Genomic DNA, 18,372 nt, shown 5'->3' on the forward strand with positions numbered 1-18,372 from the left:
ATCAGGTTCCCCCCTTCCCACCCCCTAAACTCCCCTGGAGGGTGCACAGCCCTCCCGCGAGCTCTCCCACCCCAGTGGCCCCCGCCCCTGAGTCCACTCACTGGCTTTGCCAGGCTTGGGCCGCTGCAGCAGCTCGGCAGGGAGGAGCCGCCTTCCAGAGGCACCAGAGAGCCAGAGCGTCCCGCTTATGGCGGCAGCAAGCCCCAGCCATGGAGGAGCCGGCGCGGTGCAGGGGGGCAGCAGCCCTGCAAAGGCGGCGGTGACGCTAGCGGGGAGCAGCCATGCCCCCCGCCCCTCCTGCCCAGGCTGCGGCCCGGTGTCCTCGCTTCCGGGAGGCTCCTGTAGGCTGCAGCAGATGCATGCAGGCGCCAGCCCCCATGCGCCCCCCAGCTCCCCCCTCACCTAGAGTTACCATATTTCAACAATCAAAAAAGAGGATGGGGGGGAGAGCCCCACCCCCATCCACTCCCTCCCACTTCCCACCCCCTGACTGCTCCCTTCACAACCCCCAACCCCCCCTGCTCCTTGTCCCCTGACTGCCCCCTCCTGGGACCCCTGCTCCTAACTGCCCCCCAGAACCCCACCCCCCTACCTAAGCCTCCCTGTTCCTTGTCCCCTGACTGCCCCCTCCTGAGACCCCCCCACCCTAGCACCCTACCCCCTACCTGTCCCCTGACTGCCCCAACCCTTATCCACACCCCCGCCCCCAGACACACACCCAGGACTCCCACGCCCCATCCAACCACTCCCCGCCCCCTGACAGGACCCCCAGAACTCCCAACCCATCCAACCCTCCCCCTGCTCCCTGACTGCCCCCCCCCCCCCCCGGGACTCCCCTTACCATGCCCATGCCGGTCAGACGCTGGCTCCACGTGGAGGCAAAACATGCTGCTGGGCTGCCGCGGGCACAGCCAGGGGCAGATCTAGCTTTTTTGCCGCCCTAAGCACAGCAGGCAGGCTGCCTTCGGCGGCATGCCTGCGGGAGTTCCCCGGTCCTGCAGATTCAGCGGCATGCCTGCGGGAGGTCCGCTGGTCCTGCAGATTCAGTGTACCCGCCACCGAATTGCTGCCGAATCCGCGGGACCGGCGGACCTCCTGCAGGCATGCTGCCAAAGGCTGCCTGACTGCTGCCCTGACAGGGACCGGCAGGACGCCCCTCGCGGCTTGCCACCCCAGGCATGCACTTGGAGTACTGGTGCCTGGAGCTGCCACTGGGCACAGCCCCTGCCCTGCAGAGTGCTGAGGCTGCGGGATGGGGGGAGCTCCGGAAGGGGCAGCGGCAGCTCACACTCCCGGGAGCCGCGGAACCCGAGAGCGGTGAGGGGGAGCCAAGGGGCATGCCTGCCTGGGCTGTAGCCCGGTGTCCCCCCAGGGGCTCCTGCAGCAGATGCATGCGGGCGGCAGTCCCCATGTGCCCCACCAGCTCCTCCCTCGCCGCGCTCGGGCTTTGCGGCTCCCGGGAGTGTGAGCCGCTGCCGGCCTTCCTGGAGCAGGCTCAAGGCCCTGCTCCCTGGCGGCTCACACTTCCGGGAGCCGCAGAACCCGAGTGCGGTGAGGGGAGAGCCAGGGGGCACACCTGCCGCCGGTCTGGGGTCCCGGCCGCCAGCCCCGCTCAGCCTCCTTCCGGCCTGGGGTTCCATTCACTCAGCCAGCAGTGGGCTGAGCAGGGCCAGCGGCCGGAACCCTGGCTGGCAGCCGCATGCCTGGCAAAATCGGCTCGCGTGCCACCTTTGGCACGCGTGCCGTAAGTTGCTGACCCCTGGTCTAGATGATCTAATGGCCTGTTATGGCTTTAAACTTTATGAATCTATGACACACACTCCTGCCTTTGCTGAACTCTGAAGTAAAACCCCTTATAGCACTTTTTAAAGCGACGGAAACAAGAAATCCTGACTGGATGTTTTGTCCCTGCAGGGAATGAGGTGATTGCAGTGGACTGGAAGGGACTGAAAGATGTGGACCAGATCAATATGGACAGCACCAGCTCATTGCATGGCAGTAGCATCCACCGACCCTCCACTGAGGTGAGTGCCCATCCTATGCCCAAGGGGAGAAGACTGGAAAGTCTCAACCCCACTGAATACATATAAAGGGTCTGGGGTCACCAACCTCAGCTGGGAAAGGCACAAAAGTCTTACTTGCACTAGAGACTTTGGGGCATCAATTTTCAGAAATGAAAGCTTTGATTTTCAGTTCCTAGAGTAGAACATGAAAAGTAGCTCAGGGTGAGTCTGAAAGCCATTTCAGTCTGAATTGCTTGAGTGCTGGCTTAGATGGAAGGCCCTGGCATAAAACAGATCTACACTGTTGTGGGGAAACAAAGAGCATTTTAGTCTCTCGTTACATTTTTTTAGGGGGTATTCACGGTTAAATGCTGTTAAATTATTGGGCAGTATCTCCTGAGCTGATTAATTTCTTGTTTTGAATGATGCAGCTTCTGTAATTTAACACATATGAATTTTCTGTTTTGTAATGTCCAGAGCATGCAATCACAAGACCTTTCACATTAAACAAAAAGATCAAGGCTCTTTTTATTCAATAGCCATGCCACGTTAATTTACAAAGCACATACAATTTTACACGTTACAAAATAACAATATATAAGAATTGCATCTTGATTCAGCATTTCTTCAACTGTGAAGTGTAACTGCCAGAAACTCCTGTTTTAGGGAGTTGTGCTACAAACAGGAGATAAGCAACTCAAGGAGATCTTCAATGAACTAGCACTATAGTGGCAGAAGGGGACACTTGGAACTCGTTTGCAGAAGGAAGATTGGCTTTGTGTGTATGCATTTAACCATTTCAGGAGTGAATGGCTTTGTAGCCTGTTATAGAACCATTTTCGTCTGAAATATTCCAGTTTTCTAGCTCGCCTTTGAGTGAGTCCAAGGGCGGAAATATTCCAGTTTTCTAGCTCGCCTTTGAGTGAGTCCAAGGGCGGTGCGGCTCCCACAGAGGGTTATGCACTTGTTACTGCCCTGAAATAAGGACCTGACAAATTCATCTGACATTGCCAGTGTACAATGTTCAGCGAAAGAAGGCAGTGTGAATGCAGGGGGTTCCTATCAGAGGATTATATATTGTCTGTCTCTCTCTCTTTTTCCCTCTCTGTTTCTTTGTATATTCCCAATTCCTTATGTCATTAACCATGGCCGCATACATACAGACACCACAGTGATCAGGAGGGAATGAAGCTGGGACCTTCAGAACCAAAAGCACAAGACCATACCACTTGAGCTAAAGGAGTAACTCCTTTATCTGTGAGTAAGTAGCAGGCTGCTATAATCATTAGGACCAGCCACTAGAAAAATACATGGTCACACACACTACACCCATGTGTTATATTAACATGTTCTCTTTCTTCTCTTCCATAGCAAACCCGGACAGATTTCTCCTGGGATGGTATTAATGTGAGTATAAACCCTGAAGCCCTCCTCCTTTCATGAGAGGCAGCAAAGGAGCATTTGCACAGCTGATGAGGATGTTCAAGTTTCCACCTAGTGGAAGCCCAGGATTAACAGAATGTGTCTAACTCTGTCACTGTGAATAGTGAACACAATTATGGAGATATCTCTGGGGGCCCAGAGTGCCACTGGAATTCTGGGCATCATTATGGGGTGTCTGGCTGTTGATAGACCTTGCAGTAATATTTTGGGGAGTATCTGTGTGCTGGTGGATTTGGGTTGTCTTCAGGTCCCCTGTTGTTTTGCTATTGAAGATAGCTGTGGGATCTGTAGGTGCCATTGGACCTTGAGCTGTCTCTAGCCATTTTTGGGTGCCTATGTGTGATCTCTGAGGCTGCTAGATTATTCTGGGTGCTTTCCTGGGGTTTCTGGGTATGGCTGGATTATTGAGGTATATCTGTAGCATATCTGGCTATTAATACTCTTGGTCAGGGCATAATATCACCTTCAGAGGTTAGGAAGAAATTTATCCTTACAGGACAATGTTATACAATGAGGTGTTTAGGGGTTTTATGCTTCTCTCTGGAGTATCCAGCATTAACCACTGTTGTCAACAGGGAGGGAAAAAACCAACAAGCAAAGGCATAGATTAAAAACAAGGCTTTTTCCATACACCGTAAGAAAAGAGAAAGGATACATACCATTGCTCCCACTTCTCCCCCTTTTTGCAGGTCATCTTTAAGCTGCAGTGACCATATTTGTTCGTTTTCTCTGCTCGCTAGTGCAATATCAGTGCAGGGGAAAGTTTCCTGGTGCTGAAGCCATTTGTATTGTTTTCCCCAAAAAGTATTTCTAGCACTGGAAGCTCGTGAGACGTGGGCGCTGAAGCTCATGTCATGTGATTATTGGGACTGCTCAGGAATGGAGCAACCCACACCCCAAAGGTCCAAGCAGTGCAGTAGGGTTGCCAACTTTCTAATGGCACAAAACCAAACACTCTTGCCCCGTCCCCTACCCCACCCCTTCCCCAAGGCTCCGCCCCTTCTCCAAGGCCCCACACCCATTCACTCCATCCCCCCTCCCTCTGTTGCTCATTTGCCCCACCATCACTCACTTTCACTGGGCTGGGGCATGGGGTTGGGGTGCAGGAGTGGGTGAGGACTCTGGCTGGGGGTGCAGATGAGGGGCTTGGGGTGCGGAAGGGGGCTCTGGGCTGGAGCCGAGAGGTTCTGAGTGCGGGAGTGGGCTCAGGACTGGGACAGGGGATTGGGGTGCAAGGAGGAGTGTGGGCTTCAGGAGGGAGTTTGCATGCGGGAGAGGGCTCAGGGCTGGGACAGGGGGTTGGGGTGCGGGAAGAGGTGTGGGGTGTGGGATCTGGGAGGGGGCTCAGGGCTGGGGCAGGGGGTTGGGATGCAGGCTCTGGGAGGGAGTTAGGGTGTGGGAGGGGGTTCCGACCTGAGGGAGGGGGTTAGGGTGTGGGAGGGGGTTCTGACCTGGGGCAGAGGGTTCGGGGTACGGGCTCCAGCCAGGTAGTGCTTACCTCAGTCAGCTCCCAGGCAGCGGCGCAGCATGGCTAAGGCAGGCTCCCTGCCTGCCCTGGCTCAGCGCTGCTCCCGGAAGCAGCTGGCATGTCCGGCCCAGCTCCTAGGTGGAGGGGCAGCCAGGTAGCTCCATGCCAGCAGGTGCCACCCCCGGGGATCCCATTGGTTGCAGTTCCTGGCCAATGGGAGATGCGGAGGCAGAGCTCAGGGCAGGGGCAGTGCGCAGAGCTTCCCTGATCGCCGCATGGAGCCAGAGCAGCCAGGGCCATCCTTAGGATTTATGGGAGGCTTTTTCACTTTTAAGTACTAGATCCCCTCTGAGGTCTTGGCTACACTCAGGACTTCACAGTGCTGCCGCAGCAGCGCTGTGAAGCGCGAGTGTAGTCGTGCCGCCAGCGCTGCAAGAGAGCTCTCACAGTGCTGTATGTACTCCACCTCTCCGAGGTTGCAGCACTGCGAGCGAGCGTGCAGCGCTGCAGGCACTGATTACACTGGCTCTTTACAGCGCTGTACTCGCTGCGCTCAGGGGTGTGTTTTTTCACACCCCTGAGCGCAGCAAGTTGCAGCACTGTACAGCATCAGTGTAGCCAAGGCCTGAAAGAAGACTCACCAGGCTGCAGCAGCCAGCTGTGGTGGGAGCCTGCAGGAAGGGTCGGAACAGGGATAGGAAGAGGCAGAAGGGTGGTCACTAAGCCCCAAATTTTCGGATGCCCTACACAGCCACGTATGCTGCTATTGCCTAAGTACAGCCTTGGAGCCTGCCACAGCCCCACTGCACCACCGACTGGACTTTTAATGGCCCAGTCAGTGGTGGTGACCGGAGCTGCAAGAGTCCCTTTTCGACTGGGCGTTCCAGTTGAGAACTGGATGCCTGGCTATCCTAGCGCCAGGTACACTGTGATCCAAGGCAAGCACTATAAGTACTTCAGCAACTAGGCCTTGTAGGCTTAGTCCTGATGGGTCCCACTAACCGCTCAGACACATGGCTAAGGGAAAAGATATTTTCCTAGGGCTGGCAGGAAGGGGAAAGATTACAGATACCCTAGTTACAGAGGATTAAACAGTTACAGTTCAAAGGAAGCAACAATAGTTCTTGTTTGGGTCCACGGGGCAGTCCTATAGAGAGTCAGGACTCTTCAGGCTTAGTGCGTGGGATGTCCTCTCCAGCCCAGTCTCTATTCACGCAAATAGGAGTTTGCATGTTTCCAGGACAGGCTCAGTTAGTGTCTCACTGGGGCCCCTCTGTACTGGCTCCCTGTCCAGCAGCTGCTGCTCCCCCATAAACTCTGCACAGCCCTGCCCCCAGCTGTGATGCCTGGAAGTCACAGCCCTATCCACACACAGCTCTGCAACTGTTCCTGCCTCCAGCTTCTCTCCAGCTCCCCGCTGCCGCCATGTGGCCACTGCTTCAGCTCCCCTTCCCACAATCTCCACTCCTCCTCAACTGAGCCCAGCCTCTTCCTGGTTCAGGGCCTTTCCCCATACATGGCCACTAGCCAGGGAAAAGGGAATGTACAATGTGGAGAGAGCTGATGGGAGTTGTAGTTTCCTGCTTTGCAGATCCATCGCCAGGGCCGGCTCCAGGCACCAGCCGACCAAGCACGTGCTTGGGGCGGCACCTTGGGCCAGGGCGGCGCTCAGGTTTTTATTAATTTATTTATTGGGCGTGGGCTGGCGCAGTGCGGCGCTGGCGGGGTGGGGGCTGGCGCTCGGAGGAGGGGCGGGGGCTGGTGCGGCGCGGGGTTGGGGGGGCTGGCACTCGGAGGAGGGGCGGGGGTTGGCGCGGTGCTGGGGGGGTGGGGGCTGGCGCTCGGAGGAGGGGCGGGAGTTGGCGCGGTGCTCGGAGGGGGCGTGGCTTCGGGCGGCGTGGAGTTCTGGGGGGTGGGGATTCAGGCGGCGTGGTGCTGGGGGGGCAGGGATTTCGGCGGCACTGGGGGGGGTACGGCGGCACGGCGTGGCGCTCGCGGGCGGGGGCGGCACTCTTCTTTTTTGCGTGGGGCGGCAAAAAAGTTAGAGCCGGCCCTGTCCATCGCATAATTTTATTCTCTGCCCTTCACAGGTCTGTTCATACTTATATGATTGTCCACAGCTGGGGTGGGGGAGAGGAAGGGGAAGGGTTATGCAAAAGAAAGTACATGTTTTCTTGTTGGTCAGCTGAAATAAATCGATACCCAAGGAGGGAAATATACAAGTGAAGCCAGGTACTAGATGTAGGTTTTGCCACAACTGTCAGGGGATAAGGAACACTCTCCCTCTCTCTCTCTTACACACACACACACACACACCTTGAATCCCTACATTGGCTTTTCATTGTCCACCACACTTTTTATCAACACCCTACACAGCTCTACTCTGGCCTAAATCTTTCACCTTGAGTCTTATCACATTGCCCTCTATTCCACCAGTGACAATCAGCCTTGAAATCATATTCACCTCCTTTGTCCACTTCCATCTTTGAAGTGGACAACAGAGATCACTTGATGATTGTCCTGTTCTGTTCAGGATACTGTGCTAGATGGACTATTAGTCTGACCCAGTACCATTCTTATGCTCTTATGATTTTCAGAAGGGCTGTTCACCTATATCTTCACCTGTAATTGGTGGGAGTGGGAGCAGTGGTTGCTCAGCCCCTGTGAAAATCAGCCCATAGGTGCTCAATTTTATAAGCAACCCCAAAGTCTGATTATTTTGGCTGGAATTTATGAGGGAACCTGATGGATTTAGCTGGAACAACTAGCTCTTGTGGAGGAGGATGTGGAGTTCAAAACCCTGTCATTCTCAAGAAAGAAGGATTAATCAAGGATTAATGCACTCCTAGGAGAAGCAAACACCAATTAACCCCTGGCTCACGTGGTCGTTTTGTGTCCCCCTCTCTCTAGAGTTGAGGCTGAGCATAGGGAGGGGAATGGCTGGGAGGCACAAGGATAAGGCCATTATTATTGTTTGTTTGTGTGTTTATATATATATTGTAGCTGTGAATGGACAGAATAAAGAGGGAATCATCGCTGACACATGCTTCTTCATTCTGTTTTTTTCAATACAGATTATTTAAAATGTGAGAGAAAACAATGGTCAAAAGCATATTCTTCTCCTGTTATTACTGCTTCTTGCTTCCTGACCTGTTGTGCTGTGTCACCTCCTGTAACGATGAGGCCTCTGGCAGGACACAACTGAGAGTATCAATTCAGGACAAATTGCTTAGAGCAGGGCAGTCACAGCCCCAGGCTAGTTGTTCTCCATCTCTAAGGCACACCAAACCAGCCAAACAGAGAGGACTTCGGTCTCACCACACTGACTAACCATAAATCATATAAGCAATTCCATTAGACACTCCAGTTTCCCAGTATCACCACCAGTGGCACTCATTATGGGGACGAATGGTTAAGAAAATCAATGTCCCACTAGAAGAAAAAAGGTCCTCCCAATCCCAAAGGACCAAGCCCCAGACCCAGGTTAATATACAAGTCAGATCTAACCCACAAATCACGCTGTTGCTAATCCTTTAGAATCTAAAATCTAAAGGTTTATTCATAAAAAGAAAGAAATATAGATGAGAGTTAAAATTGGTTAAATTACATAGAGTAATGGCAAAGTTCTTGGTTCCGGCTTGTAGCAGTGATGGAATAAACTGCAGGCTCAAATCAAGTCTCTGGAGTACATCCACAGCTGGGATGGGTCGTTCAGTCCTTGGATCAGAGCTTCAGTTTCAAGCACAGTTCCTCCAGAGGTCAGAAGCAGGATTGAAGACAAAATGGAGATGATGATGATGCCTTTTATAGTCCTTTTGCATGTGGCTTGTGCTTTCTTTGTTCTAAGCACAAGCCACCCCGCACATGGCAAGGAAAAACCTTAGAGTTCTGTCCATAGGGATATCTCTGCATGCCTTGCTGAGGCACAAGGTGTATCTGCCTTCTCTCAATGGGTCAGTTGTATAGCTGATGAACCTTAATAGGCCATCAAGCAGGCTAGGCAGTGCTAATGCCAAATTGTCTGGGGTGTCACCCAGAAGCATAACATAAGTTTGAATTACAGACAGTATAGAGCCAATACACCTCTACCCCGATATAACACGGTCCTCGGGAGACAAAAAATCTCACCGTGTTATAGGTGAGACCGCGTTATATCGAACTTGCTTTGGCCTTCCTTGTTCCCTGACCGCCCCCTTCAGAGATTCCTGTCCCTAATCACCCCCAGGACCCGACCCCCTACCCAACCCCCCCTGCTCCCTGTTCCCTATCCACCCCCACCCCCTGACAGGCATTCAGCAGCGGCGGCTGGAAGCAGAGCAGCCCGGCCCCAGCCCGCTCCACTCCGCCACCACCCAGCCGCGGCGTTCCGCTTCCCACCTTCGGTGAGTGCGGGGAGGTTGGGGAAAGGACGCCCCCCGCACTCACCTGCAGCGGGAAGCGTAATGACACGGCCCCAGCCTGCTCCACTTTCCTTGCCCCAGCCCCAGCCGTGTCATGGTGGGAAGGGGACTGGGGAAAGATCCTGCACTCACCTGCAGTGGGAAGTGGAGCGCCGTGGCTGGGAGCTGGCAGAGTAGAGCTGGCTGGGGCTGGGCTGCTCCGCTGCCTGCCGCCGGTGAGTGCGGGGAGGTTGGGGAAAGGACGCCCTCCAAACTCACCTGCGGCAGGAAGCGGAGCGATGCGGCCCCAGCCTGCTCCACTTTCCTTGCCCCGGCCCAAGCCGTGTCGCTGGGAGGAGGGGGGGCTGGGGAAAGGTCCTGCACTCACCTGCAGCGGGAAGTGGAGTGCCGCGGATGGGAGCTGACAGAGTGGAGCTGGCTGGGGCCGGGCTGCTCTGCTTCCCGCCGCTGGTGAGTGCAGGGAAGTTGGGGAAAGGACGCCCCCCCCACACACTCACCTGCAGCAGGAAGCGGAGTGACGCAGTCCCAGCCCACTCCACTCTGCCAGCTCCCAGCCACGGCGCTCCGCTTGCTGCCGCAGGTGAGTGTAGGGAGATTGGGGAAAGGACTCACCTGCGGTGGGAAGTGGAGCGCCATGGCTGGGAGGTGGCAGAGTGGAGCGGGCTGGGGCCGGGCTGCTCCGCTTCTGCTGCTGCCAATGAGTGTGGGGGGGATCGCTTCCCCCAAACCCCCTCCCTTGAGCGACACAGCTGGGGCTGGAGTGAGGGAAATGGAGCGGGCTGCTCCCGCCCCCCCCCTAATCCCCAGGGCCACTCTGGGACTGCGGGCCCCCCAAAAGTGCCCCCCCACAGCTCCTACCTCCCAGACACTGGGGGGGGGGAGATCCTGACCACCCCTGAGACCCTTTGCCCCTTATCCAACCCCTCGGCCCTGGCCTGGCCCGGCACCCTTAACACACTGCTCAGAGCAGCGTGTCAGAGCTTTACCGCCTTGTATGCGAACCCGTGTTATATCGGGTCATGTTATATTGGGGTAGTGGTGTACCTATAACTCTAAATACAAAAATGAACCATGCATATAGATAGCGTAATCATAACTAGCAAATCATAACCTTTTCATGGACACCTTATATGACCTCCTTTGTCAGGGCCAACTCCAGGCACCAGCTTCTCAAGCAGGTGCTTGGGGCGGCTGCTCTGGAGAGGGGCTCCAGGTATTTGGCGGCAATTCGGCGGACGGTCCCTCACTCTGCCTGGGAGTGAAGGACCTCCCACCGAATTGCCACCACAGATCGCGATCGCGGCTTTTTTTTTGTTCATTTTTGTTTTGTTTTGTTTTGTTTTGGCTGCTTGGGGCAGCCAAAACCCTGGAGCCGGCCCTGTCCTTTGTACAAGATTTGGTGCCACTATAGGACCTTGGTTGCAACAATGGTCTATATGGTCTATATGGTCATAATTCATGTCAATGACGTCACACCTCCTCACCCTCAACCCTCACTCCTTCCACCCCAAACCCGCAGTCACTATACAGAAAAACTCACCACAGTCATCAAAAGAGAGATGGGGGGAGGGCAAATGCCCACAGAGAGGGGCCTCCCCCCCAACTGTGCTCTTACCTCATGCAGCCCTGCAAAGGGAGTCATGCAGATTCTTTGTCCAGATTATATTGCATCCCCTTTTCCCCTTCCCTTTGTATTCCTTCTCCTGTCATTTGCTTCTGCTTCCCATCTTTCCTCTGCCTTCCTGAACTCTTCAACTGATCTCTCATTTCCATCCCCTTCTTCTCCTTCTCTCATTTTCTTTTTCCTTCATCTTTCCCTCTCTTTCACACCTTCATGCTCTCTCTCTTTTCAGCTGTCCATGGAAGACACAACCTCCATTCTCCCCAAGCTGAAGCGGAACTCCAATGCTTATGGAATTGGGGCTCTGGCTAAGTCATCTTTCTCTGGTGAGAACCTCAAACCTGGGTTTATTTGCCACTGCTCCTCTCCCTTTGACCTTGGGCCTCTCCCCATTGTTTTCCCTGCTGCTGCCTCACAAACCCAGGTGTCTCCCCACTCTCTGTTCAACCTGAGACCTCTCCTTACCATTGCCCCATAACCCGAGGCCTCTTCTACTTGCTGCTCTCCCAACTGCTGCCCCCTAATCTGAGGCCTCTCCTCACTGTTCTTCTAATTGTTGCCCCTTAACCCTTGTCCTCTCCTCACTGCTCTGCCCAACTCGAGACCTCTCTGATCCACAACTGCCTAGCCTCAGGCCTATCTCAGTTGTTGCCTCTTAAAACTTCAAGTTTGTCTCAGACCCCTCCGGCTCTTCACACTGTGCCCCCATGCTCAGACCGCTTCAATTTCTTTCCCTCAAGACTGCCCTGGGAGGAGACCCTTTTTCAGTCTCCTATATCATCCAGTTCTGGGATTTGCCCCTTGTACCCACTGTTCCCCTAACACTGTGCTGGGCAAAAAAGATAATTCTTTCTCCAGGCTCTTTCACTTCTGGGTTTCTCTTCCTTTCCTTACTGCGCCCCCAATGGGACCCCATCCATGAAATATCAGGGAGGGGTATGGAGAGCAATTACAACTCCTGGAGTTGCTTAATAGGCCTTTTGAGCCCCACAGCAAGGGAGGGAGGGGGCACCATCTAAGGGAAGGAGTCCAGGGGACGATGGGGGAGCCCCTTTCCAGGGAAGGGTGAATAGAGTGACAAATAACCTTGGAGCTGTGTAATAGCCCCTCCTTGTTTTCTGATGTCTGGCCCCTTAGGGATATCCCGCAGCATGAAGGATCACGTCACGAAGCCAACGGCTATGGGACAGGGTCGTGTAGCTCACATGATTGAGTGGCAAGGGTGGGACAAAGGTAACAGCCAGCAACAGCAGCATACACATGAAGCGGTGCGCAAGGATGCTGATGCCTACTCAGACCTGAGTGACGGCGAGAAGGAGGCCCGATTCCTTGCAGGTAGTCCTGACTTACCCCACACTGGGGTGCCTGAGAGCAGAAAGAGGAAGGGGAGCCTGTGAGAGCCAGAGAAGGGAATTGCTGGGGAATGCACACAGATGGAGTGCGGAGGTGCAGCTCAGATGAAGGCGGGGGGGACTCACTGGGGTATATGCATGGCGAGGAGGGGCAGGTCAGAGCAGGGGATATCATTGAGGCAGGAATAGGTAGAATCAGTGTTTCAAGGGTATCAGTGAGGTGGGGGTACGTGGGGAGCTCCTCATGTCTCCACTGTCTCTCTCTGGCGCAGGGGTGATGGAGCAGTTTGCCATCTCTGAGGCCACTCTCATGGCCTGGTCCTCCATGGATGGTGAGGATGTGAGTGTCAACTCCAACCAGGAGAACCCAGCAAGCAACTACAGTGAGAACTACCAGGAGCTGATGGAGAACCAGGGTGAGCCCTACCCCCTCCCACTGGTCCTGGGACATCCCTGCCCTCCCCCATCCTTGCTGCCAGGTTCCTTTCCATCTCTACTAGTTTCTTTATCCTCTGTGGGGGTCACCATTGCCCTTTCTCGTGAGTTGAGATCTGGCAGAGAGAGGAATATTCCCCACTCATGGAGCTTCCTATAGAGTCAGGGCCCAGCAGACAAGCTCCAGACCCCATTCTCCTGGGCCTCTGGGCACAGCAGGGGAGGCCAGCATCTGCTGGAATCAATCACCTGTTATACACAGGTTCTGCAGATTTGTCTGTCTGTCTGCCATTTCCAATGGCTCCCATCTTGCCCTCCCTCTCTTTTCCTGTCCTCCCCGACACCGCTCTCTGTTCTCCACTGCCCCCTCTGTCTCTCCCTGTTTCTGTTTGTTCTGTCTCACTCTCTTTCTCATTCTCTCTCTCCAATTCCTCCTTTTGCACTCTTTCTTTTCCCCCTTCACTCTCCCCCTTTCTCTCCCCTTCTCTTTCTGCAGATCACATGGCCCAGACACAGTATGACAGCTGGCCTCACTCCTATGTCTCTCAGGGCATGTATTGCCTGGGCTCCTCTGATGCGTGGGAGACCAGCGACCAGTCCCTCATTGCTTCCCCGGCTACCGGCTCCTACCTAGGCCAGAACTTTGAGGAGACCCAGTCCAACCTGCAGGAGAGCACATTGATTCAGAGTAGCCTCATCCAGCAGCATCAGATGCAGCAGCAGCAACCACAGGCCCTGCTCCAGAACCCAGGGCTCGTTGACATGTGGCCCCCTCAGACTGCCGCAGGGGGTGGCAGTGGGGCTGAATCCAGCACTTACATGGGGGTGCATATAGAGGAGGAAGGGAACCCACTACTGGAGAAGGCCCCGCTGCTAAACAAGAAGACCTCTCCAGAGGAGGACGATGCTGTATGCCGGGACCTGGAGTCGCTGTCACCTCGGGAGGAGTTGGAACATGCTGCACTCAGCCGCAAGGTCTCGGATGTCACCTCGTCCGGGGTGCAGTCCTTTGATGAGGAGGAGGGGGAAGCAAACAATTGATGCTGCCAGTGAGGAATCCGTCACTACTACCAAATGGGAGAGGGGAGGGGAGAATGAAATGACAGGAAAACCTCTCCCCAGGTTTCCAGGCGGACACACCTGTCATTCTGACATTTAATTTTTAACAAAAGGGAAGTAAAGGACTGGAGGTGTTTGACAGGGGCAGAGCCCTCCTTGCCCACCATCATGGACTGATCCCATGGCCCCCTGTTCTGGACAGCATGCCGGGGGCTCAGGGAACTCTGGACTTTAAATCTTTTTGATACAAGGGTTTGGCTCTGGTTTCAGACTGCTCAGATGCTGGGATGTGGCTCCCAAGATACAAACAATGGCTTGATACTGGGATATGGCTGTATGGATAGGATCTATCTTGGCAGAATGGATGTTGTTTTGCTACAATCTGCTTTGATCCATGGGATATGTGAATACAGAGTTTGTTTTGAACAGGGCACAAGACTGTGCGGATATAGGTTGCACTGATACAGGGATTATGGCTGATATACAGGATAAGGCTTATGGATATAGCCACTGCACTAATAGGATGGATGAGCTATATGGATAAATACTGTACAGTTCTTTGATATGAGACCCAAGGCCCTGTGGATACAGACTGTACTGTGGTATGGATGGTGTGGCTCTGTGGTTACAGGCTGTGTTATGGTATGGATGGTGAGGCTCTGTGGACATGGGATGTGCTCTGGTACAGATGGCATACCTCTGTGGACAAGGGCTGTGCTCTAGTACGGATGGTGTAGCTCTGTGGACACGGGCTGGGCTCTGGTATGGATGGCGTTGCTCAATGGACACGGGCTGTGCTCCGGTACGGATGGTGTGTCTCTGTGGACATGGGCTGTGCTCTGGTATGGATGGTGTGGCTCTGTGGACATGGGCTGTGCTCTGGTATGGATGGTGTGGCTCTGTGGACACGGGCTGTGCTGTGGTACAGATGGTGAGGCTCTGTGGCTACAGACCTAAACCCATATGGCAACAGCTGTGCTTCAGTCTCTTTGAAACATTTTTCTTTTGCTCCCTCTGACATGTCTGTCTGCCTGGGAGCTGCAGGGGGAGGGGGAGGAAAGATATTTCCACATGGTGTTGGGCACTACATGCATGGGGAGGGGTCACCTGCCATTTTCTACTATATAGACACAGTAACATAAAGCTGATTTTCCTGGAGGATTTGGGAGTTTGTCCACCTCTTTGCTGCTGCCTGAATCCTTCCCTCTTTTCCTCTTCATGGAGGCCAGGAACAGCAGGAACAAACAGTATCACCATTTTCCAGTTTATATTGGAGTTTTGTTGCTGTTTCTTTTTCTACAGTTTTATATTGCTGGGTAATGGTTCTAAACACAGTGGTTAACAGAAGGAAAGGCCTGTGGGCTGGCCACCACTGACCATAACTACCGTACCATTCTCAGTGTCCCTGGTCCCTCTGTGGTGCCAAATGTGGATGGAGGAAAGGGGGTGGGAGGGGAATTTTTCTCCTCCCTCCTGTTCATTTCTCTTTCCTGCTTTACATTTTCTGTTTTTTCTTGGCAATGTAAATATTCCTTGGCACTGTTTTCTTTTTTTCTCATTCCTCCCATCTCTCTTTCAGGGGTGGGGAAGGCTGGGTTTTGGGGTTTTTTTCCCCATTTGTACGGGTTCTATATTTTTGTTAACAAAATTTATGATTCATGGACTGAAGGGGTTTTGATCCCATGTGATTCCCCTTCTTGTTGCTGCAGACATACTGCAGGAGAAGGGACTTTAAATAAGTATTTAACCAATTGTTTCCTCTCTGCTCTTGCTAGGGAATAAACAGGAGACAAAAATTGTGTGGGGGCAATCATTGTTCAGACAGCAGAACATGACCAGCAGGGGATAGTAGAAGTGTTGGGTGTTCACTGAAATATGGGCAGTGTATGAGCAAAGAAATGCCCACAAAGGGCAAATTAAGGGTGGGGAACTGGATAAATGAACCAAGCTGGAGATTGCCCTCTTTCTGCACTACCCCTGAGGCATCTCTGCCCCACTTGCTCCAAGCCAGAGCCACTCTGTTCAATTGGAATACAGATGTTTGTCTCCTCTCTGTCTTCTCCTCCCTGATGGTAGAATTGGTATTGCTGCTTGCAGGATGGGAGAGTGAGGTATGTTCCTCTTCTGATCCAGGTTTGGAACCCAACCCATGTAGCAGGGAAGGATTACATATCAGGAGAGGAGAATGTAGCAGGAATATTATCCAGGAGGCTAGGAGCTGAGACAGCCACAGGAAAACAGAAGTGGATCATGTCCAGGAGTCAAGAGGAGGGTGAATTAGACATGGAGCCTTGAAGATGGTATTTCCGCCCACACACCTTTCCTACCAGCAATTGGGATTATAGGGAACTCCACAGTGAACTTCTGAGTCTCTCTGGCAAGCTCCATTTCAAGAGGACCTGTCTTCCCTCTCCACTGCACCACTAATGGAAACACCATTGGGAGGAGTGTTTGGGAGGATTATGTGAGGCTGACGCTTGGAGGTGGATATAAGACAAAAGCATTTGTTACCACCTCTTTGTCCCCATTTCTTTGGAGCTTCCCTGTCTCTCCCAGGGGAGGTTGCTCCTTTCCTGGGTGATGAGGTTTCTATATCTACTTAAATATGTTTACACATTCTGGTGCCACCCTCCCAAGGTTGAGAAGGTTGGATAAAGCACCTCCCAGAATCCTGGGAGGACTCATTATCCTGAGTTTATCTGAACTGCTTTGGTCTGGCTGCTGCATGGATTCGGGAAGTCTCACTAGCAAGAACAGAGAAACTGGGAAAGTGCATGGGCACTGCAGCAGATGACATACAAATGAAAGTTAACCCAAATTTTTTTTTTGAACCTTCAGGGAAAATGAAGTTGTGTTTCTTTGGGGTGTTTCTTTGGGGGTGAGGAAGGTTCGATAAGCCTGCTTCTTATTTTTCTGAACCATTCTGCCCTGAGGGCCTAGCCAGGACCAACCTGGATGTTTACGGTAACTATATTTCAGTGTATCTTCAAATGTATCCTGCTCCCACCTTGTCATTCACAGGACCAGGACAAGGGGGTAATCTTGGTTAGGTCTATTTTTTTTTTAATGAAGACAAGTTGTGCATTTGGTAAGATGTGTGACAAATGTATGAGGTGCATTTTCTCCATAGGAGAGAAATCACAGAGGGACACACATTACATGGAAAACGAAGACTAAAAAAGAAAAAGAAAAGAAATTTACCTTATGAAAATCCCACAGAATGTAATAGCAAGTGAAAACCTTCCCACAGAGTTTTCTGACAGCTAGAGAATCATACTTCTGCTACAGAATTCTATAGCCCAGTTTCAAAAAGCTTATAGATGGGATCTCATTGTCTATTAAATCCTACAGGTGTTTAGAGTAATTTCTACAGAAACCTATTATTTTCAAGTTATTAAATTGTATAAGATTTTTCCATAAAGATCTTGCTTTTTTGCAAATAAAGATCTTACCTTTTTTGCACACACACACAAAAAAACTTCCCCCGATGTCCCCACCATCCAAGAACACACATGCCTTTCTCATTGCCAGGAACCTGACTGGACACCGCATTCCCATGGCCTCCAACCATTGCCTAAGTGAGGCCCAAATGGACAATATTAATCACAAACTGATAGGTCACTTTGCGTCTCCTGCAAAATGTGATTCTACCTTAAAAAGTGACTGTATAAAAATGGGCTTTTCTTATGCAACAGACTTGCACCCTACCTGTGTCCAGAATCAGATCTTCTCAAATTGCTAAGGTTTTCAGAAGTGACACATGGTTTTGGATTCATCAATTTTGGGGGGCCCAATTTCAGATGCCTTAAGGCTCCCTGATTTTTGGCACTTTCTGAAAATCAGGTCTACTGAAAGTATCCAAAAACTGAGGAATGCAAAGTTACTAGTCCCTTTTGAAAATCTTGGCACTAGATTTTGACTTGGTTTTTACTCAAGTTATCCCTGCAGAGCCAGCCTAGCTCAGAAAGAGGGTAATGGAACCTATTCCTTCTTGTGCAGCATCTGCAGAATTGTTTTCTATGTTCTAATTAGTCGCACCTGTGCAAACCTCCTGAGGGCCATGGGGTTACCACAGGTGTCATTGGGGACACAATTTGACTTGCAAATTCTTTATTCTAGGGGATGATCTGGAAAGAGTCCAGCTTGACTCTCAGAGCCCAGGCTGAGTTTGCAGGGCTGACAGTCAGAAACAAACATCTTTTTATTTGTCAAGTAAGCAAGTTTGATCTGGAGTCGTCACTTGTGAGCAGAGCTGCACTCATGAAATATTTCTGAAATTGCTTGAAGCAGTGTAGCTAGAGGGTTCCCTGCCTTTGTTTGCCATAAAGCCATTAAGACTTTAGTAGGAGCCATGACTTCTGTTCTTTGCTGAACAGAGAAGTGCTCTTTAAACATGGGTGACTCTAGTAGTTGAATCAGCTCTCAGACAGACAGAGCTTGTTCTCACTCCTGTGCCCTCTACTGCCACCATCTGGTCAGTTCACTTTACTGTTGTTAAACCTACAAGTTGTTCATGGGTTGGGCTGAGTTGAGTGTGGGGGGACAGGGTAGGTAAGAACTGGCTAGTCCAGAGTAATGGGATTTGGAATCT

At 52.4% G+C, this 18,372-nt stretch overlaps 1 protein-coding gene across 4 annotated transcripts in view; it reads left to right on the forward strand.

The window, feature by feature from the left end:
• FAM131B (family with sequence similarity 131 member B) overlaps nt 1-17,225 on the forward strand; it is a 68,470-nt gene extending 51,245 nt beyond the window's left edge. For 2 of the 4 annotated variants that reach the window (XM_065584996.1, XM_065585012.1), the window contains exons 2-7: nt 1,915-2,024; nt 3,375-3,410; nt 11,168-11,257; nt 12,060-12,270; nt 12,560-12,703; nt 13,219-17,225. In XM_065584996.1, coding sequence (XP_065441068.1) covers nt 1,915-2,024; nt 3,375-3,410; nt 11,168-11,257; nt 12,060-12,270; nt 12,560-12,703; nt 13,219-13,763 — 1,136 coding nt within the window. In that variant the 3' untranslated portion in view covers nt 13,764-17,225. Of the gene's footprint in view, nt 1-1,914; nt 2,025-3,170; nt 3,261-3,374; nt 3,411-11,167; nt 11,262-12,059; nt 12,271-12,559; nt 12,704-13,218 lie in introns of those variants that run through there. The other 2 variants (XM_005281652.4, XM_065585013.1) reach the window with 2 other exon arrangements.
• Nucleotides 17,226-18,372: the final 1,147 nt, after the last annotated feature.

This window comes from Chrysemys picta, chromosome 1, assembly GCF_011386835.1.
Source record: "Chrysemys picta bellii isolate R12L10 chromosome 1, ASM1138683v2, whole genome shotgun sequence".
NCBI classification, from domain to species: domain Eukaryota; kingdom Metazoa; phylum Chordata; order Testudines; family Emydidae; genus Chrysemys; species Chrysemys picta.